General features: G+C 42.3%; 1 protein-coding gene across 1 annotated transcript in view; it reads left to right on the plus strand.

Annotated features, from left to right (window-relative positions):
- Window positions 1–27,906, plus strand: part of ANKEF1 (ankyrin repeat and EF-hand domain containing 1) — a 248,431-nt gene that overhangs the window by 191,690 nt on the left and 28,835 nt on the right. The window contains exon 9 of the mRNA XM_086927711.1: window positions 24,660–24,844. Within this exon, the coding sequence (XP_086783837.1) occupies window positions 24,660–24,844 (185 nt within the window). The remainder of the gene's footprint in view (window positions 1–24,659; window positions 24,845–27,906) is intronic.

The raw sequence follows: 27,906 nt of genomic DNA on the forward strand, positions 1-27,906 counted from the left end.
GCAGTTTCCTTCTCATTGTCCTATCATGTAATGTGATATAGTCCAATCTTTTTACAGCTCACAAGTAGGCTTCCAAACAAAAAAGAGAAAGAACTGTGGGACGTCAAAAGCTTTTCTAAATTTTTTCCCCAATAGTAGCCATTGGTGCCTAGTTTTCAGTTTTGGAACCTTTTTTTTTTACTGAGTTTTTTATAGCGCAAACTTGACCCGAAGGTATCAGAGCACTTTACATAACACTAGTTGCATTACACGAGGACACATTCATTTTTGTTAGGCATGCGGAGAATAAGTGATTTGCCCAGAATCACAGGATCTTCAGCGTCGTTGCGAGACTCAAACTCAGTTCCCCAGATTCGACCACCCTAGCCGTTAGGCCAACTCCTCTCCCTAAATCTTATTTCCATTTCTTTAGCGACTTTTGCCTTTTTATGTCATTAGCTTAAATGTCTCTGTTTCTGTTGTGTTTGTTTCTCTCCTGCCTCTCTCTCTAGTCTCGGTGTATTCCAAAATGAAGACAGGACATGCGACTTATTCAGCTTTTCTCCACTTTTGTGAAAACTAGTCCTTTTTCAAGTATTCATCTTGAAAAAGAATATGTAGCCCAACTGCAATTTTAGTAAGGGAAAAACAGTCAAGAGGGTGTGTCAAATAAATACTGTGACAGCAGGGGCTCGTCAAAGGCAAATATGTACTCACCAGGAGCGGCCCGTGCAGGTAAGAGCGGTGGGGAGGGTGGGGGGGACTTGACAGACGAGGACGATGGAAATTTAAATAAATAATTAATTTCCCCTTGTCATTGTCTGTCGAGCCCCATCCTCCACCCCCAGGGCTTTTAACTGCACGGGCCCCTCCTAGTACTCACGTTAACTGAGGACAGTGGCATGCTCAACAACATTCACACACTTAGCAATGCAGTGACACTGGGTTGCCAAAAGCTGAAACTGAGACATTGATCTTGGATGAGGAAAGAGATAAACATAGAGAGTGGTATAAGGCAGAGACATAGGGAATCAAAGGCCATATGTATGAAATTTTGGATTTGCGATTTCCGAATTGTGAATCCACAGAAATCGCTATTTAGAAATGGCAAAACGGTATGTATGTAACCACGGAGTCTACAAGTAGCGATTCCTATGGATTTGCATTTGCAAATAGGAATTCTCAAAATAAGAAATCAATAAATTGAGATTTCCTAATAGGAAATCGTAAATTAGGAAACAGAGCTTTCTGTATGCAGAATGATAATGTCAGACCAGGAAGTTTACAAACATAGGGTGTGGCCACAACCCAGAGGCCTAGGAAGGTGCTGGAAGTAAGGAGTGCTCCTGCATCACTACTGCCAATGTATCACATCATTCCTGGAGAAGACCATGGCTACTGAAGATGGGAACAAGGACTCAGGGAGTAAAGAGGAAGGCAAAATTCTCTCAGATGTAGCTGGAGCTCCTGACAGAAGAATGTGTCTTCCACAACGACCATCTGTTTGGGAAGGCCTCCTTCACAGTCCCAGAGACCCACCAAAAAACAAGGATCCGGACCGTGATCCGGATGAAGGTTAACTCCCTAGCAGTCACCCACAGGATCATTCAAGAGATCCACAAAATGATCTCTGGAATGATCCTGAACCTGGAGGTCTCGCGCAAAGGAGAAGGTGGATAGCACGATGGCTGAGGGACACCCCCTCTGACTCCAGTGGAGAGAGAGAACCCTGGAACCAGATGACCGACACCTCCAATGCGGCAGGCACCAGCCGTTGTAAGTCACCTTCCCTTTACTTTCTTAACAATATTTTTTAGCAGATCCTTATATCTTACATCAAAGCACAAATACCTCAGTTGAGATGCTTGCCCCACCTTGGCAATGCATCATGGGAGTTGCAGTATACATCAGTTGCTTGCTGTTCTGTGCGCTGATGACTACACCAAACATATCTGTACAACATAAACATGTCACAAACACATAAAGAAGAATCACAACAACATTGTGGGCAAACATTAACCATTTAATTACACTAACTATTTAAATGCATTTCCACAGATTATAGCCCAAACATGTCAGAAAGCATTGCAGCTGAAGGGGCTACTGACACTGATGTGGTCATTGAGGACACACTACTACCATCCCCTCAGCTCATCACCCCAAATCCAACTGCCAGGAGAGTAACCATCTCATCACTGCCAGAGTTTGTGGACAGTGATGATGGACAATCGCAGTGCAGGGACCCCACAATATCGGAGGGCAGGACACACAGACAGATTGGAGGCCAGACATCAGCAGCCCATACAGATAATGTGACAGATTACATGTCAGAGAGTTCTCCTGTGCATGATGGCTTGGAAAGGTCCATCACCTCCGTCCAGCACCCGCAGACCAAACAAATAGAACTGTCAGTACTCATCTGCTACGAATATCTTCTATGATACAGAAATTGGAGAAAGGGCAGGACCAGTGGCTAGCAGCAATGGAGAAGAAACACTGTGTGCAGAGACAGAGGCAATGTTTGATTAATTCACCCAGTCCTTCAACTGCTTATCAGTAGCCACAAAAACACTAGCAAGGGGGACTGTGAAAATTCAAACTGACATGGGGCACTGCAGACAGGACATTGCATGTGGATTAGGGCAGGTGACCAGAGCCCCTGAGATTATCCAGATCCACAACCTCTGAATCCCCAACATATTGCCCCTACCTGAGAGTGAAGAGGGCTGTAGCCTCAGTGGCACGTCCATTCAGGAGGCTTGCAGTTCCAGACGTTCACACCAACATACCTCCCTGACTTACATGTCAACTGTCCCACAGTCCGCTGTTGCTGACAAGGCACCCAATCCCAGAGGCCGAAACAAGTGAACCACTGTACACTCAGAGGAATGAGTCACCTTTATTTTGTTTGCCATTGCTCACTTTATTGTTTCTTATTAACAATATTACATCCACAAAGATAAAGTTCATCCTTGAGTGAAACAATGTTGTCACTACCTGAATAAAAGGTGGTCTCCTAGTTATGCATCAAGCATTACCATCATATGCGATGTCTCATTATCAGATGTTTTAATTACTCTTACCTCAGAAATAGTTGTTGGTGATCTCTGTGCATCATGCACGTCACTCTGCTGCACGTATACTCTCCTGCTGCACCTGCAGTGGTGGTAATTCATCATAAGAGTCAGAATCAGGCTTCATGAGGATGTTGTGCAGACCCTTCTTCATTGCAGTGTTGTGCAGTATGGCACATGTGGCAATGATCTTGCAGCATGTACCCAATCTGTATAGTAGTTTTCCGCCGGTCTTGTGGAGGCAGCAAAACTGGGACTTCAGTATACCAAAGGTATTCTCTATGGTAGAACGTGTTGTTCTTTGTGCCCTTTTGTACTTCATTTCACTTTTTGTCCTTAGAGTCAGGTACAATGTGAGTATCCAGGGATGCAAGGCATAAGCACTGTCACATTACAAGCATTAAAAGGAACACCATTAGGTCACATTACAGACACCGTCCTGGCCACTATATTCATTGAGTCTGTGATTCTCATACTGTGAAATCCTGATTTCCAAATACTCCAAGGAGGCAATGGAAGTCCATAAATAAGGTTTATTCATCCATAGGGAATTCCAGCCACATCCTTAGAAGCAATTCTCAGCCAACTGTTTCTCACCACATCAATTCAACTGTACATTCCAATTTCAATTCTCTGCAGCAGAAGAAAAGACAGTGCAAATAAACAAATGGCAATATACCAATACTCTTTGAAAAATGAATGAATGCACCACAGAAAGACATGTTATTACAAAACATGCACATTACCACACATCTTCCCCCTTTGTTAAAGCACCCAAAATGATATTATTTATTTTTCACTACCACCAGACGATTGTGATTCCAGATGCGACCATCATCCAACTTGGCTGCAACACAGAATACTTCTGTCACCCCATATGTTCTACTGAACTGAGAAATTCCTCAAACTTGCTCCGGCAGCTTTACCTTGCCAACATCACCGACCTTAAACAGCAAAGGCTTGACTGCCTTATGAACATCATATATTATTTTCTTCTCCTCCTGCAGACTCAATTTTTTTCTCTTGCGTTTTTCTCATCACTTCATCAGCACTCGTTTCACTTTTACAATAACTCCTCTCCCAGGGAGGATCCACCATAGTGTAAGGTCTGCGTTTTTTGAGCAACACAAATGGACTAGCACCCGTGGTAGAATATGGAGTGAATCTATTGTCCTTTACCCGTCTCTTGATGGCTTGGACCCAATACACACCATTACATCTAGCAATTTGTATTGATTCCTTCAAAGTCCTCTCAATCATACCAGAGAGCACACTTTTCGTGAGAAATCTCCCTCTCACCCAGAAACTTCTCTATTTCCTCTCTGTTATCCATTAAGATTGATCTATGATTACTTTCTCGGGCAAACACCTCAGATAGAAACTTGATGACAGCAGCAGTATTAATCAGATTAGTAACTACCACCTCTGGCCAACGTGATAGCATGTCCATGGCCACCATAACATACTTGGAAGTGCTGCCCACATTTATGGGCTCAACTATATCAAGTCCTATTTCTTCCCAAACTTCAGTGGTAATTTCCCTGCAAATCTTGGGAGAAATTCTTACTTTCAAACTTTTATCACTCAACCTGCATTCACAACAGTCCTGCACAACTCTCTCAACAGTGAGATCCATACCAGGCTACAAATACATGAATCTAAGAAGTTCTTTGGTCTTGCTGATGCCCTTCATGAGCTAATCGAATCAAGCGTTCTCTGACATCCAGAGGGGACTAATCTACAGAATGCCATTAATTTCTAGCAGTTTATCCAAAACCCTGACAAACCCAGCAGACTTTTCAAGTTTCTCCCAACCATCTTCTCCAGACAAGACAAACATAGTCATGTCCTTCACCACGTCATCCTTTTCCACTTCCTTTACCCATTTAATCTCAGTAACACAACCCCTTGTCACACTGCACACCTTGATATCATCATCCTTCCACCAATGATCCACATCATCGATACCACAGGAATTGGACACTAATCTTGACAGACAATCAGCAACTTTGTTTTCCACACCAGATAAGTATGAAACTACAACCTGAAAGTCCTGCAATACAACAAGCCACTTGCAGAATCTCATTGATATACAATGTAGACTCTTTTTTCAAAAGACCCCCTGCAAGGGTTTATGATCAGTACACACCAGAAACTTAACATCCCACAAAAACTGTCTGAACATTTGAATCGCACAATAGACTGCAAGATCCTCTCTCTCAATGGTAGAGTAGAGCCCTTGTGCACCCCTCTACGACCTAGAAGCAAAGGCTATGGTGACCTCATGTTCTCCTTGTTTTTGTTTCAATTCAGCTCCAAGTCCTCTCTCACTGGCATCAGTGTGAAGTATGCATGCCTTTCCTGGAACAAAGCTTTTTCAAAATTGGGCAGATGCTAGGGCATCTTTATGATCAGTAAACACCCTAGTACACTCTTCGGACCAATCAAACTGTACACCTTTCCAGAGAAGATCTAGTATAGCAACTGCGTGGATCACAAGAATAGCAACAAAACAGGCATAAAACAATAACTTATGTTCCTGCGCGTTCCTTGAGATCGATGGGTCAGAATCTGTCGGTGGTCCCAGGCTTTAGGCTGAGTCGAATTGGCGGCCGCTCCTTTCGAGTAGTGGCCGCGAAGTTGTGGAACTCCCTTCCCGCTGAGATTCGAGCACTGGATGATCATCTCCAGTTTAGACGGGCCATTAAAACTTTTCTCTTCGCTTAAAATTCCTGATTGAGTCTCTCTTAATGCTGCGTTGTGTTCACCCTCTTATTGCGCCAGGACGCCCCTTTGCTGGGGCATCTGTGCGCGGTATAAAACATTTAACATAATATGCACAGAAATGTTTGAACATCTTATTTCTTGGAAAGTTGGGGCATCTCTGAAATAGCACTAACAAGTTCAGTTTTGGGTTTAACACCCTCACTCAAAAGGACATGACCCAAATACGTAATCTGCAAAAGGCTTAACTTACATTTGGCAATTTTGAGAGTGATTGCCCTCTGCATAAACACTTGCAGAACCTCCTTAACCTTGTTGACATGATCATGCAAATTGTCACTAAATATCAACAAGCCATCTTGGAAAAACTTTATACCAACCATACCCTTCAATAAACTGGATATAAGTCTCTGGAAAACCAATGCAGCTGAACAAAGCCCAAACTGCATATGGTAGAAACAAAACACCCCAAAAGGCGTGCCGAAAGATGTGAGGTCCTTTGAATCATCACTCAATCTGACCTGATGGTAGGCCGATCTCAAGTTGAGTGTGGTAAAATACTTATCATTACCCATCAATGTGACCATCTCCTGAATGTTAGGTAAGGGAAAATTATCTTCATTAGCCTCTTTATTGAAATGGCGAAGATCCACACAAAGACGTATTTCCCCTGCCACGACCACCGGAGCCACCCATTCCTCCATAGCTTCCCACGTCCTTGAGTCTCTCTAACTCCAACTCCATAGCATTATGAAGACTCAGGGATACATTCAGAACATTGCACACAATAGGAGTAGCTCCTTTCTTGGTTCCAATGTTATGAACATAACCCCTCACACATCCCACTTTGGCTGAAAACACTAGAGATGAAATCACGTTGTAGCTGCTCTGCCACGGTATCCATCTTTCTGACCTGAACAGGAGGACTAAGATTAGGGTCCATAAAGATCCACAATAGCTTCTGGTGTGGCCAACTCAAGATAGAGTCTTATTTAACTGGCACATACAATTTACCAGTTGCTCTGTTACCTTGAAATTCAAAGTCAGCCTCAAAATACCCAATCAATTCCATGGGCTTCCCTCCATAGCTGTACGGTGTAACATCAGGTGCTACAAGAGATGCTTTCCCTCTAAAACTCTTATCAAAGTCACTATCTGATATCAAGGACAGTAAGGCTCCCCAGTCCATCATCATGATCACACTCAACTCATTCACCATAACCACATCAGAAGGATGTGAGCACTCAGTCTTCAGTATTCCATTGGTATTGGCATCAGAAATCTGAAAGACAATATCATGTTCCAATTCTCCCACCACATTCACTTTCTCTTTGTTAGTATTAGGGGACTTGCAACACTTGGAAAAATGGCCCCTTTTCCCACACAAATGGCAAACCACACGAATAGTAGGAGAATCTTTCAAGTTAGCCATGTGAAAAGGATTGCCACACCTGTAACACACCCTTTCTGCTTAGAAACATTATTTTGTTTTCCTTTGGAAGCTGCAACAGCATGTACAACAGACACTTCACTCTTGCCTTCATGTTTACCTTCATTTTTGGACTTTTGAAGTTATTGTATGCATTCCGTAGAGTGCTAAACCTGTTTAGCTATAGTGAGCACTTCAATGAGATCAGGATCACTTTTGCCCCACAATTCCTCTCTGACCATATCACAATTGCACTCCAACATGAATTGACCACAAATTCTCTCCTCTGTGTTTCCCCCGAAATTACATAGAGCAGCAAGTTTTCTGAGAGCTGTAACGACGTTTTCTATAGACTCTCCGTCATTCTGTTTTCTTTTTCCAAAATAAAATCTTTGTAATATTATTGAGATCTTGGGAAAATAATGCTTGTCCAATTTTTTAAGTACTGTCCCATATTCACCTGACCTAAAGATCAGATTTACTACTGCCCGGAAGGAATATATGAAGGCCATCCTTTCTACTAAAGCTGCTTATTTTTCCTCATGTATCCTTAACTCGACTAATAGATCGAAGGACATTTTTTCCATATTGAATGAATTAACTAATTTAGACAGTGTCCGCCCTAGGCTGACCCCCACCCAGACCCTCTGTGAATCACTCAATGATTATTTCATTGAGAAAATCTCGGATATTAAAGCAAGTATCTCAGAATCCCCCATTTCCATCACCCCGGTTACTGCTACTATCAAAAACAACGACACACTCAGCAGCTTTCCCCCTATTACCTCAGAGGAATTCCAAGAGTTTCTATTGAGAGTTAAATCTGGTGCCCCTTCAGACAGCTGCCCCCCCATATTCTAAAAGACTGCTTTTCTGCCTTCCCTGAAATTGCCTGCACCCTTCTGAATGACTCTCTATGGTCGGGACAAGTGCCTCTAGCATTCAAGGAAGCTACGGTAGTACCGCTTCTGAAGAAACCCGGGGCTGACCCAACATGCAAGGCAAACTACCGCCCTATCTCTCTGCTCCCTTTTCTAGCAAAGGTGATGGAGGCCCACGTAGCCAGATGCTTGTCCAATTTTTGGGAGGAATCAAATTACCTTTAGCCCCATCAGGCAGGGTTGTGGCCCGTGCATTCGACGGAGGCAGTGGTACTTACGGCTCTGGATACACTCCGCGGACAACCGCTCCCCTCAGGCCCTGGTGCTTCTGGATCTCTCGGCCGCGTTTGACATGGTTGATCATACCATCCTGATCGACCGTGTCACCCAGGCCGGTATCCAGAGCACAGCGGTCAGCTGGGTAAAATCCTTCCTGGAGAACAGATCTCAGGCAGTTCGCCTTGGAGATCTGGTTGCCCCCAAACAGGCCATCACCTGTGGTGTCCCTCAGGGCTCCTCCCTGTCCCCACACTTTTCCAATCTCTACATCTTTCCCCTAATTCAGTCGCTTAGAGATAGACAAGTGACGGTTTTCAATTATGCAGATGATTTGCAACTGCTCTTCACGATATATAACTCCGAAATCTCTATCACCAGCTTTCACACTACCATGAGATACATCCAAGCTTGGATGGACCAAAATCATTTGAAACTGAACCCGGGTAAGACTGAGCTGGTACTCACAGGGGACTGTGTCAAACACTGGGGCCCGCACTACTGGCCCCCAGACATGGGGCCAGCTCCAAATCCCTCTACATCGGCAAAGACACTTGGAGTCACTTTAAAGAGTGATCTCTCACTGAAAACACAAGTGGGCCAGGTGGTCTCCAAGTGCTTTTTCCAACTCAGGAAAATTAGGAAGGTTCGGCGCTTCCTTACATCGGAGGCCATTACCCAGGGGTTGATAGCTACGGTGCTGTCCCACCTGGATTATGCTAATTCTATTTACCTTGGCATACCTCTCTACCTGTTAAAGCGACTCCAGATGGTTCAAAACTATGCAGCCAGACTGATTTTGAGTCAACCTAGATGGCAATCTGCCTCCCCGTTGCTCATGAAACTTCACTGGCTCCCCATGGCCCAGCGTTGCACCTTTAAGTCAGGCTGCATGATTTTCAAATCCCTACACTGCAAAAGCCCCAAATTCATCTATAAGTTGATAATGATGCACACCCCCTCCCGCAATTTGCGGTCAGCCCACCTTGCCCTTCTACATACTCCCTCTTTCAGGCGGAAGCGCACTGGTGGCTGTCGATTTGCGACACTGGCCCCTCACCTGTGGAATTCCCTTCCCCTCGAGTTCCGGACTTGCCCGGACCTCATGAAATTTAGAATAGCACTGATGACCTGGCTCTATAAACAAGCATATCACTAACTCAAGCACACAATTAAATTCTTCCGGATGCTGCTCCCTGTCTTTCCTACAGCGCCATGAAACCAATCGGTGTTAATGCGCTCAATAAATTTCTTTTAACATAACATAACACTCAAACCATCACCTTCCCCTTCCACAACAAGCTCAGGTAAATTCTCATACTCGTGGCCTTCCGCCTCCAAACAATGCACCAACATAGACGTTTTCCTTTTTAGCAGATAATTTGGTCCACTGACTTTGAGATAATTGATAAAACCCTTTTTTCCATTTAGACCCCAATAAGGGAGGATCAACAGTTGAGCAGAGAAAGAAAGGAGGAGGTGAAATGTGTTGCATTTTGATCACTGTAAAATAATTCCCAAGGAGAAATTAATAAATGATATAAATATTCCTGTAAATAGTGTACTTAATAAACAAACTCATCAATACACAAAATTTTATCCGAAACCCCCTGCAAAGAAATTAGCGTTAAGTAAATGGGAAATAAATCCCATTCAAGAAAATAATTGAAAACTATAACACATTGAGTCAATAAACAATCCAAAGTAGAATCCTGACTATATCACCAAATACAGCAGTAGTACTATTGTTTCAGTTACGTAGTCCTCATTCAGCCTCTGCTGTCCAGACACAAGGCACTGCTTCTATTTCCGTGCTTCTACTTTTACTTCCGTGTAGTTTCCTTGTAACTCCAGCCGGATTGACAAGTAGCTGACAAGAAAGAACAACTCCTCACACAAAGTCTAAGGAATTCCACAGTAATTAAGATTTAGCCACAGTATTATAGTTAGAAAAAGACAGCAAGAACAACAAGCCAACAATCATGTTGAGACGGCCATGCACACGTAGCACGTCTCCGATGATACAGCTGGTACTAAGCCGATACGAGCACCGATGCAGACGACTGGAACCACGCAGAAGAAATGCAAAGTCCTCCAGTTCAGTGTCTCGAGAAATAGCGCACATGAAGATAATCCAACAGTAAACTCCACTGAGAGGAAATGTAGAGCATGCCTGGTGTTCTAAGTCTCAAGCAAGAGCTTGAGCAGGCAAATGTTAAACTTGTAATGGACTTGATGTTAACAAATTTAAAGTGAAACAAAATTAGCAAAACCTGGTAAAATGCCACTACGCTGCCCAGCACTTCATCATGAGTTGCACAAGTCTTCAAAGATCTAATAAAGTTGAAAGTACAAAGCAGAGTCAAAACTTTATGCTATTCTGAAATTTCTGCAGCACAGTCCTAGTATAGAGCGTAGAACAGCTAAATACAACATATAGTTGAGTTCCGGATACACTTAGTTAATCGATGAAAGTTCAATGCTGTTGGTGAGATATAGTTCAAGGAACTCACAACAACAAGCATAAGTCATTGAAGTTTCCTCTGGAACAAGTGTTGAATGAGATGGTCGTCACCAATGTGAAGTTCTGAATCCCAAATAATCCAAGGAGGAAATGAATGTCCATAAATAGAGATTTATTCATCCATAGGAAACTCCAGACACATCCTGCTAAGCAATACTCAGCCAACTGTCTCTCATCACAACAATTAAAAATTTGCAAACATTCGTGACAAGAATTTTCAATTCTATTAATGACACGGAGGCGAGAATTATGCTTTCTCTATTTCTTTACTGACAAACAGCAGCCAATAAGAATACAGTAAAGAAAAAAGCAACTACAATGCCCATGAGCACCTGGGCAACCATAGAGACTAAATCACTATAAAAGGAACCATAGAGGGTAGTACTTCCTCTTTCTTTGTCCATATACAGTCAACAAGAAATGAAAGTATTAACGAAAAACACAAGGGTCCATGAGGAACAGCACGGCAGAGCCCACATCCGAAGGCTGGAAAGAAGCATGAGCCACAGAAAAAACGCCAGCAGGAACCAAAGACCTGGAGACTGGAGAAGCAGGAGCCAACTTTGCAAGGATCCGAAGGATAGATGATCGATGAAGGATCGAACAGCAGAAAAAACTCATTTCTGATCAGAGCCTGAAAAGAAAAACACAGTCGTAATATACCATTCCAATACCAAGGAAAAAATCTAAAGGCAACAAGGGAGGGTAAAAATGCAATAAACAACCTTAGAGAGATTGCAATAACAAGATATAAAATCGCACAGTAGAAATGCAGATAAATGAAGTATTTGGGTGGGATAATCCTCGCCTCTTTGTCCTTAATAGAATGGAAAATTCTTGTCACGAATGTTTGCAAATGTTTAATTCTATGGCAGGGCAGGAGGCTCCGATTATGCTTGTTCAAAGCTGAGCCACCACAACAGAAGCAATATCAACAATAGGTTTGAAATAAAACTGTTTGAACACTGAGTCGGATGACCAATCAGCGGCCTTCATGATATCATGCAAACTCACACCCACAGAAAAGGCTTTAGATGCCATGGCACCCCTAGCAGAATGCGCTCCAAAAATGTCAATGCCCGCTTCAGACATGAGCCAACGCACCCAGCGCGCCAATGTGGCAGGTGTCACAGGCTTAAAAGGCTTCTGTAAAGCAATCAAAAAATAGTCCAGATAAGTCTTGTCTAAAAGGAGCTGTACTTACCTCATAATCCTTGATGCATTGGACAACGCACAATTGCGGGTGTTCAGGAAAAGCAGGATATATCACAGAGGACTTATTACATTTGGTGCGTCTAGAAATGGAGAAAGTGACTCCATCCGGAGAGAACGTCCAACCAGCCAAATCTAAGGCCCGCACATCAGAAACGCGCTTGCAAGATACCAAACACAACAACATCGTCAATTTCGCCGCAAGTTGCTTACGGGATAATGAGGAATTGCGAGGCCAAGACTCCAGAAAATGCAAAACAATGGAAACATCCCATAGAGCAACATATTTTGAGCAAGGCGGATTTACCAGCCGAATGCCTCGAAGCAGTTTAGAAACCAAGGGATGTCGCCCAACAGGTTTTCCATCGACAGAGTCATGACCCGCAGAGATGGCAGAACGGAAGGAATTGACCGTCCGATATGCAGAACCAGAAGAAGCCAAGGAAGCTAGGAAATTAACCACTAAAGCAAAATCCGCTGAAGTGGGATCCAGTTTCCGTTCCGAACACCAACTACACCATCGTCGCCAAGCCGAAGCATAACGTTTGTGTGTGTTGGGGGCCCAAGCTTCACCGATATATCGTACAGCGTCTCCAGATAAGCCCGGGATTTTCCAACGTTCCCCGAAATCCGCCAAGCCATCAATCGGACCTGACCCGAATGAATCAAGGGGTGCGGATTTAGCAGGGGATCCAGCAACATGTTCCCCTTCTGGGGAAGAAGGCGCGGGGTTGAACAACTCATCTCCAGAAGATCCGGGAACCAAGCCTGAGACCTCCAAAGAGGAGCTATCAGAATGATTTCTGACTGAAAGTGCTTTGTCCGAGCTAAGACCCTGGGAATCATTGCGAACGGGGGAAACGCATAACAGAGATGTTAAGGCCACACATGAAGAAAAGCATCCATGGCCAGAGCTTCCGGATCCGGACGCCAACTGTAAAATTGGGGCAATTGAGCATTGAGGCGAGAAGCAAACAGATCTATCCGACATTGACCCCAAATCCGAGAGAGGTTCCGAAACACTCTGGGGTGGAGCCTCCAGTCGCTGAAGTCCATCAGATGCCGAGAGTGCCAGTCGGCGACCTGATTCTCGCGACCCGGGAGATACTTTGCAATAAGAGTGATCTTCCGTTTAAGACAGAAATGCCAAAAATCCTTTGCTATTTCTGCCAATAGTTTGGACCTCGTCCCCCTGAGTTTGTTCACATACCGAACCGCAGATATATTGTCCATGCGGATAAGTATGCAACAGTCGGTTGCCTGGGGTGCAAGGCAACGGATCGCGAATGAGCCCGCAAGGAGCTCCAAGCAATTGATGTGGAGATTCAACTCCACCAGTGACCAACGGCCACCCGTCGTCACGGAGTCGCAACGGGCTCCCCAACCCCAAAGACTGGCATCCGATTCCAACACCACATCCGGGGATGAACCGAACAGGGCTTTGCCGTTCCATGACTCCATATGATCTAGCCACCATAACATTTCTGACTTCGCGTCCTCCGACAGCGGAACTAGATCGGTATAGCGAAGGCCCTTTTGAAGATGTCTGATCTTCATACGCTGAAGCGCCTGATAATGCAAGGGACCCGGAAAGATCGCTTGAATGGAAGACGCCAACAGTCCGACAATCCGAGCTATCGATCTCAACGATACACTCTGCCTGGGCAAAAGTAACCTCGACTCCCTCTTGATAGATCTGATCTTCTGAGAAGGCAAGAGAAGTTGGCAGGAGACCGAGTCCACTAGAAACCCCAGGAACTCCAGAGACTGAGAGGGGCACAAAACAGACTTCAGAGGATTCACTAGAAATCCGAGAGACTGTAATAGCTCTATTTTGGTTAGGAATATCAGCCTGCTGCTCCCAGGTCAGGCAGATTCCCATTATACTTCTGTTCCTCTTACTCCCCCAGTCAGAATATTCACAATATATTCATTGGTATCCTTTTGATTCTTGTTAAATATGCTTGAAGCTGTCATATCTTATATCTTGGATACAATATTATGCATGGGGCTGGATGCGGAACACAGCGCGCTGTGTGACTCGTTTCAGGTTTCACTTTCAACTTTCAACAGTTCAGTTTACTATGTTCACACGCTGCTCGGCTACTCTCCCAGCGGTTTGTGTGCCAGCTGGATCCGGCGTGTCCCTGCTCCTCTCACGCCGACTCCGCCGCGCTCTCGAGTCGCATGAACGCCCCCCACCCCCCGCCCTGCGCACTCACTGCTGGGTCTTCGCCGTCCGACTTCGGCGTGCTGCTCCGTTTTCTTCTGTGTTGATTCGCCGATCAGCTCTCACTGCTTCTGAATAGTGGCGTCAGTCCTCTTCTCTGTCAATTCCCAATTTCAACTGGATTCCTTCAGGACTGCTTCACCTCGCTCGCGAGTGCCCGTGATGTGCGCTCCAGTTCCCGCACCATAAATTCCTTGGATTCCTCTCGTCCCTTTTCTTTGACGGAAGTCACGGCACCACAGGAGTAATTTAAGTAAGTTTGCTTTATTCAATTAAAACACCATGTGCAAAGTGCAAAAGAAGGACGGCCTACGCGTTTTGACTACAGTTAGTCTTCAACTAGACCATAGAGTCCTAAATGTCTAGACAATTTATAAAATGCTCAGTGCTTGTACCCAAATTTGTTTTTAAAATTGTTTAAAACCACTAGACTGCCAACCTCATTCACATTTTTAGGCCACAAACGGTCGTCATTGTTTTCATTTCTTTTTTTCTTTTTCTTTCTTTTCTGCTTTCATTTTTTATATACTGTAAAGTACTTTATTAAAGTACATTATTAAAGTGCAAGGTGCAGGATAATTCAAAAAGATGAAGAATCTATACATGCTAAAAAACTGTACATGATGGCCGGCTCGATATTCTTTCATAAGAGATTTCGAAAGTCTCTCGAATCCGATAACATTTTGTGGACATTATAAGTAATCATTATTCATGTGTTTGCTCAGGATATATCCGACGAACCGCCGCAGCTCTCAACCACAGTAACCACGGACACGTTAACGGACTTTTCAACAGCTAGATTTATTAAACAAAAGACAGGCAGGGTGTCAGGAACACTCAGATATATGTGATATATATATATATATATATATATATATATATATATATATATATATATATATATATATATATATATATATATATATATATATATATCCTTCTCACTTCGCTCGATACCACTCTCACAGTATCAACAGCCACATTCAGACTGTCAGGAAAAACGAAAAAGGCAGACCCAAGGAAATTTCCAGTGCAGTGATTTAATCCAGTTTAAAGTTTGAAATTACATCCCAGCAAGCCCGCATGACGCGTTTCGCCTCCAGCCGGAGGCTTGATCACATGATACATTGCTAATAATGGAAGAGGGTACTTAAGGAGTAGGGAATATACAGTGGGCGGTGCCACACAGGTAAGAGCCGCCCTTACCATTAACCCCATGTTACACATCACAAATTTATATATATTTCACAATTTGCGTCCGTATTTACAACACCACCATGATTCATGGCAAAAAATTCAGGGCCAGTGCCCTAGTCAGAAACCAGTTAGCAACATAGTCTAATATCTGTAGATTATATGTGCAACATCCCGCAATTTACAAAAACTATACAATATACAATGTAGACCAAATAATGGTAAGTAGAAAAATATATATAGGTATGTACATCTTTCATCTGTATATATAAATAAATAAATACACAATGAACAATCCATATTCGTTGTCCTATGTACACTATTTACAATAAAAAGACCTACTGTTAAATATTCAAGATCTACAACAATCTAACAGACTTATTTTCACCCATGGAGACTAGTTTTTTAACTGTGCTTGTCCTGTTACTACTCAACTGTAGTTGCAGATCCATCTACATTTCCCATCCACCACATTGAAAGATATGGAAATGGTTGTGGTGTGTATCACTTATCTAATACATATCAAGGGGCCTAAATTCGTCATAGTAAATATCCTCTCCAGTTTCGTACATTATATACCTCTTCCAAGAGTTCCCCTAATAACCTAGTGCAAATAAATGTGCAAAATAGTCTAAGCAAAAAATGTGCAAAATTTCTTGTACCTGATTTTAAAAACAATTTCATGGGATTATAGGGTCGAAAAGCATTTGGTTCCTTGTTATCATTACATCTATTATATACTCTTGACTCCCTTCACCTATAGAGAACCAAATCCAGAACAATGGAAAAACCAACACAAGAAAAGGAAAACAACAGTTATATGGGGTGTAATGACCACTGAGTGCACCATGTAACCAAATTTAAAGACAGGTATACAAATCCTCGCTCGCGTTCAGGCCCCGTGGGGCCTTACTATCGAGCTCTATTATATACCTTGTCTCCAATAGGCGGAGTTGGGCATCTCAATCTCCTCCCCTTTTAAGTGGCATTACACAATCAATAGCATAGTACAGCAGAGAAGAAGGGTCACTGTTGTGTGTGCTTTCAAAATGGCGAGCCACAGGGCACGCCTGATCTTTGCCCACAATGGCCCTAATGTGTTGCAGTACAAGCTTGTGTACTGGCAATCGTGCGCTCCCCACATAGCGCAGATCACACGGGCATTGAAGAATGTATACTGCAAAGTCAGTTTTGCAAGACATACGTTTCTTGATTTTCACGGGCTTGGTTTTAAATGGCACCGTATACTCTGTCTTATTGCATCCATTTTTGCATGCCTTGCAGACACTACACTTCTTGAATCCTCCTCCAATAGCACCCCAGGTGTCAGAGACTCGTTTTTCAAGGAAGTTGCTCATTAATTTGTCTCCCATTGAGATAGACTTCCTAAATGTAATGTCAGGTCTACTCATTACAAATTTCCCTATCACAGGATTCCCCTGTGATTAGGTTCCAGTTCTTATAAAATATGCGTCGTAACTCCTTATGCTGTCTACTGTAAGTTATGATTACCCTCGGTTTAATCTGCTTATCCTCAGTTGTTTGTACAGTCAACTTTCCTTTTACTGCTAATGCTTCTTGTCTGGTTATCGAAGCTGCTCTCTTAATTGCTCTCTGGATAGTATTTTGGGAGTAGCCTCTCAACAGAAACCGTGCCTTACTCTCATTCTGTGACTTAGTGCACTCCTCATCATTACTACTTATACGCTTGATGCGCAGCATCTCCCCAAAGGGAATGCTGCTAATCAAACGATAAGGGTGCCCACTGGACGCATGCAATATAGTATTGCCTGCGGTAGGCTTCCTGTGTAACCTGGTGGCTATCCCTGTGTCTCTTATATATACTTCCATGTCCAAGAACACTACTGATGTCGCATCTATGTTGGCAGTGAAACTCAAATTTAAATCATTGTTGTTTAGTTCCTTAACAAAATCCTGCGCCTGCTCATGTGTACCTTTCCAGACCATGAACAGGTCATCAATGTACCTTAAATAAAGTAACATATGATTTTGGGCAATGTCTTTAAGGATGTTGCCTAGGACCCGCTCCTCCCACAGCCCCATGTGAAGACATGCTAGACTGGGGGAGAAGCAGGGCCCCATTGCAACACCCCTGACCTGTTGATAGATTTGATTATTAAACAGGAAATAATTGTTCTCTAAACACAACTGAATCATAGTTAGCAACATTTTGTTATGAGCCGAAAAGTTCATTGGTCTTTTGTTCAAATAGAATTCGACTGCCCGTACCCCATCAGAATGTTTGATAGATGTATATAAAGATGTGACATCTAGTGTCATAAGCAAATAGTCAGTTTTCCAAACCATACCATCAATTTTTCTGATAAAGTCTGCAGTGTCCTGTACATAAGATGGTAACCCTTTTACCCATTCTTGGAGGAAAAAGTCGATATAGCGAGAGATATTTTCTGTTGCGCTATTGATCGCCGAAATAATCGGTCTTCCAGGTGGCACATGTATATTCTTGTGGACTTTCGGTATCAAATAAAAAGTTGGTATAACCGGATGTTCTTTCTTCAAAAAATTATATTCATCATTGGATAGTAGTTTTGCACTTCGCCATGCCATTAATTTCAAATTTTGATCTTGCCAAGCAGCTTTAATTGTTATTAAGTTGCTTTTTTTGTAACAAGAAGAGTCACAAAGCTGACTTTGCCTCTGCCACATACATCTCCCTTGGCCATAGAACAATGTTCCCGCCTTTGTCCGCTTGGCGGACTATTATGTCTTGGTCCTATATATATATATATATATATATATATATATATATATATATATATATATATATATATATATATATCACACAAAGTCCAGAATGATACCCACGCTCAGGGAATGCCGGTTGCAGAATGTATTGCATACAGGTTATGCGTTTTGACAGACTCCCTGTCTTGATCACACCGTGTGATCAAGACAGGGAGTCTATCGAAACCCATTACTTGTATGCAATAAATTCTGCAACCGGCATTTATTGAGTGTGAGTATCATTCTGGACTTTGTGTGGTATATTTTCGTCAGCTGGATCGGCCGACATTGCACACACCAACATACATACATAGATAATGGGAACGCCTTATTATTGAATGTTTTGCAGTGGTTTCATTGAAAAGAGGTTCTAATTGTGAATTATTTATGAAATATTTCCTGTAATTCACAGTGCCAAATTCATTGGCACGATGTTTAGGTTCCTTAAACTAATAAACACATTAAAAACAGTATTTGTTTTCTCCATTTTTACTAAGAAAGAAATACTTTAAAGTGGCAGTGCTGCTTCTATACAATTAGTCAGCGCACCTCTCAAGCCTACCATTGCTGGCCCATATTTGACCCAAGCATCTAACAATGAATTCTCACCAATGTATGAACACACATTGTAAACACAGAACCCTGTCAGAAATTTTTTTTACAGGGTCACACTCTATTTTATTTCTTTAAAATGTCTTGATAAACCGACACAGTAGTGTCAATATACTTCAAAAGAAATAGCACATGTTAGAATACATTTTTTAGGTCGAGCATTCAATACCTCTTGTATATACTTTAGTATAAACTTATATGTATACTTATATGTGTATATACTTTGTGGGCTCTGGAGATCAGCCCTAGGACTTGTCTGCTGCTGCTTAGGGACTTTTTTCTGTTCAACTGCCTCTATTTAACGGTCTTGATAGAAAACGACTAGTAGAGGTTAGTAAAATACGAGAATTGCTTTCTGCCTTTTCAACTGCCTCTATTTAACTGCTTGACCGCGTCGGCAATTACGCAGCTGTTTTATTGAGTGGGCGGGGCCACGTCGGTCTATGGACATGCGCAGCACTACGAAGGTAGTGCTCGCGACGGCCGTTGGCTGACGGCCGCATCAAAGGGACTAACTGTCTTGATAGAAAACGACAATAGAGGTCAGTAACATATCAGAATTGGCTTCTGCTGAGTGACTTTCTTTTTTAATTTCTTCTGGAAACTGCCTCTATTTAACTTTCTTGAAACAAAACGACCAGCAGAGGTCAGTAAAATACCAAAATCACTTTAGCATTCTCTAGATTCCAGTCCATAGAAATTATCTTCCACGAGCACCCGTAGCCAATAATATTTTTTTTCAAATATTGTATTTTCAGTGATATGACCACCAAAGGCCCTGATTTTATATTAAAAACAGAGCTTTATACTTTACCATTTCCCACTGAAGGCAATATTTCTCTCCATCTGTTCCCATACCTGGCATGTCAAGCAGTTTGGTGCTTACTTTCCTTCCTGTTAAAGAACAGTAGATATTTCAGCACTCAGGCTAATGTGCTGCATAGCTAAATACATATAAGGTCCCAAAGGCGAGTCCGATTGCATTGCAAATGCTTGTTTTAGATCCCTACAGTGTGCCTTTGTTGCAAAGTCATCCTGTGCCCTGGGCAGCCCCCAACTTTTTGCTGACTGGAACTGGTGTCAACTGACTCTGACTGACCCTGGGCTCTGTTTAATCAGGCCGAGGGCCAGTGCCAAGCTAAGGGAACACATTGGAATGCAGTTAAGACACCCAGCATACACTAGGGTACACTATGGTATGGTGGGGTACCCTATAATTATCTTATCTTATCTTATGCGGAATTTGTTAAGCGCACGGTCACCCAGGGGTTTCATGGCGCTATAATTGGCATGACCTACCCCATAAGCCCCTAGTATGTAAGAGGGCAGGGGATTGAAACTACCTAGAAGTCTCCAGTATACTGGGGCATGGCAGTTTAGAGGCCAGCAGATTTTTTGCACTAGCATGTGTGAAGTGCTGAAGCCTGAGGTCAGTTTAAAAGCAGCACTGGTGGTCAAGACAGCTTTTAAACCTTAAATTGTGCCCAAAGTCGACTTTGGGGGTAGGGGCCCTTAAAAATGGAAAACCTACCATGTCTTTGCATATTAGGGACCCCCAGGGTCACCCCTAGGTATCCCAGGGGTGAGGGGTCAGTTATCTATAAGGAGCACCCTTATAAAATGAGTTTTTATATGCCTGGGTAAAGTGAAATTTTACATTTCACTCCCCACATTGTAATAAAGAGCTGCTAAAATTCGACTTTGATGCTAGAAGAATTGGGTATGGATGATCTGCAATATTTCTGCAGATTCAGAACCCCTGAAGTCTCCCCTAGTTGCACAGGGGGTGGGGGTGGGTCCTGTAGAAATCAGGGAAATACTTATAAAATATGGTTTTATAAGCCCTGGTGCTGGAAAAGTGGCCCCAGTCATTTTCCCCATTGCAAACCCCATGGCCCATAGGTTAATAGGTTAACATGGTAGGAAGTTGTTGGTTAATAAATATTGATAGGAGAGGACTAGCCGGACCATTCAAAGACTTCCCAGAATGGTAGTAGTAAATCCAACAATATTATATTATTGAATTTCTCCTAAAGTGTACATACAATAAGTTATGAGACTTTCTGGTTTGTAAGTCCAAATTCAGCCTTTCAGTGGTCTGCCCTGATTGGCCAGAGTTAAGTGGATTAGCCGGGTTGCTGGGAGGGCAGTATGCTGGTCTATAGGAATGCCAGGCCAGGAGGTGGCATCGTAAACTATGCTCTTCAAAGGCAGAGGGGAGGCCTGGGTTTCAGCTCCACACTGACAATCTTGACCCAGAGTCAGGGCTAGGCTTAAGGAAGGTATGTGCAGATGGTAGGGGGAGAGTCCATGGAAATAAGCCATCCCAGGGGGTGTGTTTAGCCAGCTCTTACCTCCTTGCTGGAAAATCAGCCATTATGGATTTGGAAAAATGATGCACACTGTTTTTTTTTAAATGCTTTGCATACCTGTCTTTGAAGTTAAGCCTGTCTGCTCGCAGCCACGTTACCAAGGGTTGAGCAAAGGAATAATTTTCTAAGACCTATGCTGAGTCCTATCATGTGTTAGTGGCCTTATTGCCAGTGGCAGACCTACATTTGCCCCTACCAATAACCTACTTTCCAACAGCCTTGCATTTTTGAATTATATTAATGTACATTGTTGCATAAAACACATTTTAAACATTAGCGTATTATCCTCAAGAAAAATACACATTTCCTAAAACATTTTCCGCTATATCTGCAGTCTCAGGCAAACAGTGAATACCAATCTGATGACTCTCAAATGTTCTAAATCTTTCTAAAGAGTACTAAAGTCAATGAATAAATCATGTAATATAAAAAATACATAATGAGCAAAGTGTGTGTTATCTCGAGGTTCATGTGAAATTTATAAACCACCTTAATTTAGTCTGTAAGCTTTTCAGCTGCTTTCACTATACAACTTTGCAAGACCTTAGCAAGGAAGGGTAAGTTTGACACCAGGCGGATGTTATCCAGCCCTTCCAGATCTGAGCCTGGCTATTTCAGTAATGCAGAGACCCGTTTTAGACAACCGGAACTACTTCTTGTGTTAGAGAGGAATTAGTCAGGTTAGACCAGTAAGGTGTCATAGGGGCAACCAAGAAGAGAGAAGGAAATAGGCTAAAGAAAATGAGAACATGTTTGGTCTTGGCAATATCATTTGTCAGTTCCACTGAGAAGAAATTGCCCTGAAATAAGACAAGATATCTTTGAATTACTAGAGTGGTTCATATTCTGACTCTATATTAGGTAAGTGGGCGAAGGAGAAGTCTAAGTTTTTCATTTATTTTTCAAAAAGATGAACTTCTAACAGCTTTTGTCACATTTTACTTTCTAGACATGGTATCCAGCTTTATTTAGAAATGTTGTTCCTCTTCTGTATTTGTCCCTCAGCTGTTTTTAAATCATTCACCATAGTACTCTCCTCTCCACCCCCTTTACTGGAAAGGACTTTGTTTCATGCACAATTTCAGGGGAAAAAATAAATATGTACCAATGTTACTTCTTCATTTACCCCGACCGAATGGCATAATCTCAATGTCATGTTCTAGGTTAAAATATTAAAGTAATTTCTGAGAGGAAATGTGCACATATTTGCTACCCTTCTTACTTAAAAAAACATATATATTTCACATTGCTGCTTTCATTGGGTAAAAATTGTTTACAATGATATTTATACATTGCATTCCATTACAACACGGTCATTGCAGCGACCACATTGTTACATAACATACCATTACAATGTAAGTCATTACAACGACATACTGTAGGGGCCAGAAGGTGTTGGATTTTAAATCCAACACCTTCCCTACTGTTGCACAGACTAGAGTTGGAATAGTAAACTATTCTATTCCAAATTCCGGCATCCCCCCTACAGCAAGTCGTAATGACTTGTGTTGTAATGGTATGAGGAGTAACAACGCAGTTGTTGTAATGACCGCGTTGTAATGGCATGCGTTGTAACGTGGCCTATTTCTTTCATTGTTGTGTAAAATGTGTTGAGCTTAGATTATGTTATTTTCATTAAGGAAACAAGTGGCCATTTATTTACACATTGCAAAGCCTTGTCATGCCTAAGGTGTAGAACATGCCTAGGCCGCCTGAAATATTATTTAGATCAATACCGCCTCATCAACTTTCCCTATGTCGATGCTAAAAAATGTATATGTTTGTGTGAACATTTAGAGGAACTCGCAGAACCACCACCCTTTCTCACACCAGTGACTGAACTAACAAGTGTTTGAAAGGCAAGCCTTTTGGGAATTTAATTATTACTGCTATTTTGTTTCAGAAGTTAAACATTACCACATTACCATACCTGTGCGTTTTATGATTTAACTCTGACTAGATATTCTGGTCAAGATGCTTACCTGCAATCCAGACCCGGTACATCCGCTATCCGAGGTAAGGGTGACTGTTTCCTGAAGCAATGATGTCACCGCACGCTAGAATATGTGGTTGGCAAGAGTCATCAAAAAGTGGCCTCTCTTTCAGGAGGAAAAAACTAAAGACATAAAAATAAACAACTTTCTGGCTGAAGACTTCAAGGAATGAAGAAAAACAGGAATCAGGAGCCCAACTATGGAATTCTTCTGCATCAAAAGTCCAGATCAGCAAGTGAAGAGAGCAAGAAAACAGCTGAAGGAACAAGACGTTGTTGCAATGCACCATCCACCCTAACTGAATCCCTTATATAGCAAAAGAACAGAAAAAGGAGATAACATCAAGCACCACAAAATCAAGTATAGTCAAAGGAAAAGACCGCCATGATGGAAAAGGAAAAGAAAAGATAACAGATTCCTGACATTAACTAGCTGCTGAGTATCTTTAAAAGGCAGTTTCAACCCCGTACGACATTTTGGAGCTGGAGGGGCAAGGAGAAGCAGCCTGGAGACCAGGAGCATGAGAGGAGGCAGGCCCGGGTGAGTGAGATTCACAGCTTGCAGCTGCGAGCTTCTTGAGGCGTTTTATGATGTCTGAGAACCGCTGAACCATGCAAGGTACCACAAACCTCAGACATCCAAATAGCGGAGAAGCCACAACACTAGAGCAACTAAAGGTCAAGCAATGTACTTAACCTCGAAACAGGACCTAACTTCTCACTGACATTTCACTGCAAGGATCCAAGGAGGAAGGGGACAACGGACGGCAAGTGTTGATGTGTGGACTCAGACTAGGCGTTTGAAGATCTTCAAGTGATATAGTGTCTTTATTGAACAGCTTTTTGGAACATATCTGCCTTATTTTATGCATATTAGTCACCAATAAAAATTAATAAACAAGCATTTCTCTTGCTTTTTCTCTATGTGTTCTCTCTCTTTTTCTCCTTTCTTTTCCCTTCCCTCTTTTTTTCTTTCAATGTAAACTGCTGTATACAATGCTTGATCAAGGGTGTAGCTCTTAATAGTGTAGCAGGTGCAGGGGCACTGGGGCTTATCAGTGTGAGGGGCCCTCTATATCCCTGATAGTGGCTGGTTTTTCTTTTTACCTAGAAAACCAGGGGATAGGGTCCCCAATGTCCTTTCTTGCATTAAGGCCATGACACACTGTTACACTACTGTGCTTGACAGAAATCCCTTGGTCCCGGACACTCACACAACACACATACCCACCACGCCAGAGTTTTTAACGCTATGACAAAGCCATCTATTGCATTTGCCAATTGTTTAAAATCTCAAAACTGAATTTATTTCAATGTGCACTCTCTGCCTGATATGCCACAGGTCTATCAACTATATTTCAATAAATTAAATATGTCTTTTATCGTTTAACAGGACAGAATGCATTGGATATCGCAAATGCCTATGCTGACTACAGGTTAATTGATCTTCTCCAACTAAAATTGGAAAGTTTGCCAAAAACAAAAGATAAGAGGAAAGGGAGAGGTACAGAAAAGGCTACAAAAGCGGGTAAAGGAAAATCACAATCCAAATCTGACACTCCGGTTGTGGTGCAAGAGGTAGGTGATTAAGAACAACTAATGCGTGGTACACTTAACTCTTTTTTAGGTCTTGACCACAGACAGCTTTAGCTGTCTGGCAAGAGGTATTGTCATCACTACAAAATGCACAATACACAACATATACATATGTACAGTAACATTTACAGAAAGGAGCCTTTGGACAGCTCCTGGCTATAGTGAGTCATCTAGCTTTAAGCTTAGCTGACAGGGCTGCACATCAACCTTGGTATCAGCCCATGACATTCCCAGACGTAAACGTGATAAAAGTAGTGCTTCATCTTATTTCCTAATAGAAATATACAGTGGTGACTTTCCTCTCCCCCATCTGATGCTCAGCTGCCGCAGGGATTCTGCTCCTACACAGAACTGTGCATAGAGACCTAGAACCTCAGTGAATTAGGGTGTACCAAAACTCACCTCAGTATCCAAAATCCCCTACCAGACTAGCAATCAGTGTCTCATTGGTTCTTCCATACCCCCAATGATTAGACAGCCCAGAAAATGGACTTAGAACACCTCAGGTAACGTGGAACACATGAACACTCTTTTGTTATATTAACATACCAATCCAAAATGAGGAGTAAATGAAGACACATGCAAGTTTGAAATGTTTATTTCTAATGCCGTGTACTCAGGCGTAGTATCTTAGCTAATACAAGCAAACATATTATAAGCAACAAGGTTATCAGCATAGTTGCTAGTCCATAAAATACAAAGGGAGAAAGCATGTTAAAATGCTAAAGGGAAGAAGGCTAAATGGCACCTAAGTCTTACCCTCCCTTGCTACTATATTATATTATATCTAAAGAAGGTCTCTTTGGGTTTTAGAAGGGCGGCCCCATACCACTGATCTGTGCATGCGAATATTCATCAAGTGTGTGTGCATGCTCTGCGCAGTGCAGTATTAAAATACTCCAAAAGCCGGAGTTGGCCGCAGCTGCATATGTGTTATGTCTAGGACGTGCGCTGATCAGATCTCACAACAACCACTGTGTTGAAATAACCTTGAAGACCTCGGAACTCACTGTTCAGACATAGCTTACCAAGCAAAGAAGATACAATAGGAAAACATATTATTCTCGTTTGAAACAAAATATTCTACTAGGCTCAACGTTCTAATAACAATATGTGCTGTGTGCTGAAGCAGCAGAAAAGTAAAATGGCGTTTAAACTTCTAATAAGCTCATGCCAACTTAACACAGTGTGAAGGCAAAGCCTATCTATATGACACCTGCCTGTCCCCATCCCACTTGGATGCTCCTACTCCTGTGCAGCTCCACTCATTTGGCCCGCCTGCTCATCCAAAGTGTTAAGAAGTCATAATGGAACCAAGCAGGCAAAGAGCACACAAGATCTCAATATGTAGTTTAGTGAAATGCAGCTTTCAACCATACTGATATGGTTGATATCTGGCTGATGTCCTTGTTGTAGAATACCAAGCAACATAGCAGCGTCGGTATCCGCTTTAAATTCTCTGGAGTGTGTCATCAACGTGTTTTCCAAAAAGTGCTTCTTGGTCATAAGGCATATTGAATCTTTTGCTTTGACCTCGAGTATAACAGATTCCGATTTCAGCCATACTTGTCTTTCGAGAATCTACTTCTGCTAGTTGTCTAAAGCCTTTAGATGCAGTGTCCAAGGCACAGCCAGTCATTTTCGATGATGCCTTTTCTCCTTCCAGGAGAATTTTCGATGCTTCTAACTGTTTATCTTCTGGCAAGAACCAAATAAACGCTTTGATGTCCAACCACATCTGTTGATCATAACCTCCAAGAATGGCCAGGGCATTAGCTGTTCTTACTGTGGTTGACGCTATGATTGAAAACCTCTTACCTATATCATTGAGATGTCTCCTTTCCTGATCTGAGGAGTAGTTCATCGTGCAGATGGATTTCTTGAACAGCATTGAGTTGCTTGCATTACAACAGACTCAGCTTTAGGATGTCCAATAAGACAAGCTGGAGTATTGTCTAATGCCTATATTTTGTGTCCAGATGAGGGATGACTCCTGACACAATCGCTGGGTTTTTCATTACTTTAATTTCCTCATTCCAGATGAAGTCTATTATGGGAATCGCTTTCACTGACTTTCGCAAAGGTTCTTAAAATGCTATAAAGAAAACTCATTTTGTTGTAACTGGAATAGGAATATCAGCTCTTTTGAATGATTGTTTCAAAACAGCATGAAACTCTGCTTTGTCGTCAGGTGGTGAGTCAGCCTGTTTAGGATCAAGTGGAGGGGAAATGGGGGGTAAATAGTCATCCCATTCTGATCCCTTTTCCTGGTCGTCCTGCACCTCAACTGCCTCTCTGTCATCATTGGAATATACATCTTCCTACGTGTATGGTGGGATAGTTTTTACTTGCGGCATTTGAGATTTTGGACTTGTAACCCTGTGAGAGGTTCTAGGTGTTGATGGCTGAACCTCCGGAGAATGTGGTACCAAATGTTGCTTTGGTGGTGACGACTTGTAAACCTTTGGTGGTAATCTGCTAGCATACATCCCAAGTCTCTAACAAGTGCTCTAGGAACTTGTAGGAGCCTACTGAGCCCAGCACTATATTTCGTAGCCAGAAGAGATCTCGCTGTTTTTACTGGTAATTCAACCCTAATTGATATGACCTTTTGATACGTCTCTTTAATTGACGCACCACCCCACTAACTTCATCCTATTGGCCATAGGTGCCCGCTTCCCCACTTTCACCTTGGTCCTGATGAAGACCCCGCCCTGAATGCACAAACCTAGTGGTCCCGTACAGGGGTCAAAACGTTGACACTTCCTTACTTTATTGTCAAACAATATGACAGAGAATGTTTATCTGCAATTATGTTATGATTTGACATTCAATGTATCTGGCAGAAATCTGTCTGGATAGTTTGTATATTGACTTGTTGATGTGTATATGTGTACTACTGTCCTTTCTCACAATCCCCCCATGCACTTATCACTTTACCCTGTGTGCACCTGTTTTTTTAAATATCTGAGTATGAATTGTCATGTACTTTATACCTTGATTCATTTCAATGTGGTGATGAATTAAAATCACATACCTTGATT

Source organism: Lissotriton vulgaris, chromosome 6, assembly GCF_964263255.1.
Source record: "Lissotriton vulgaris chromosome 6, aLisVul1.2, whole genome shotgun sequence".
NCBI classification, from domain to species: Eukaryota; Metazoa; Chordata; class Amphibia; order Caudata; family Salamandridae; genus Lissotriton; species Lissotriton vulgaris.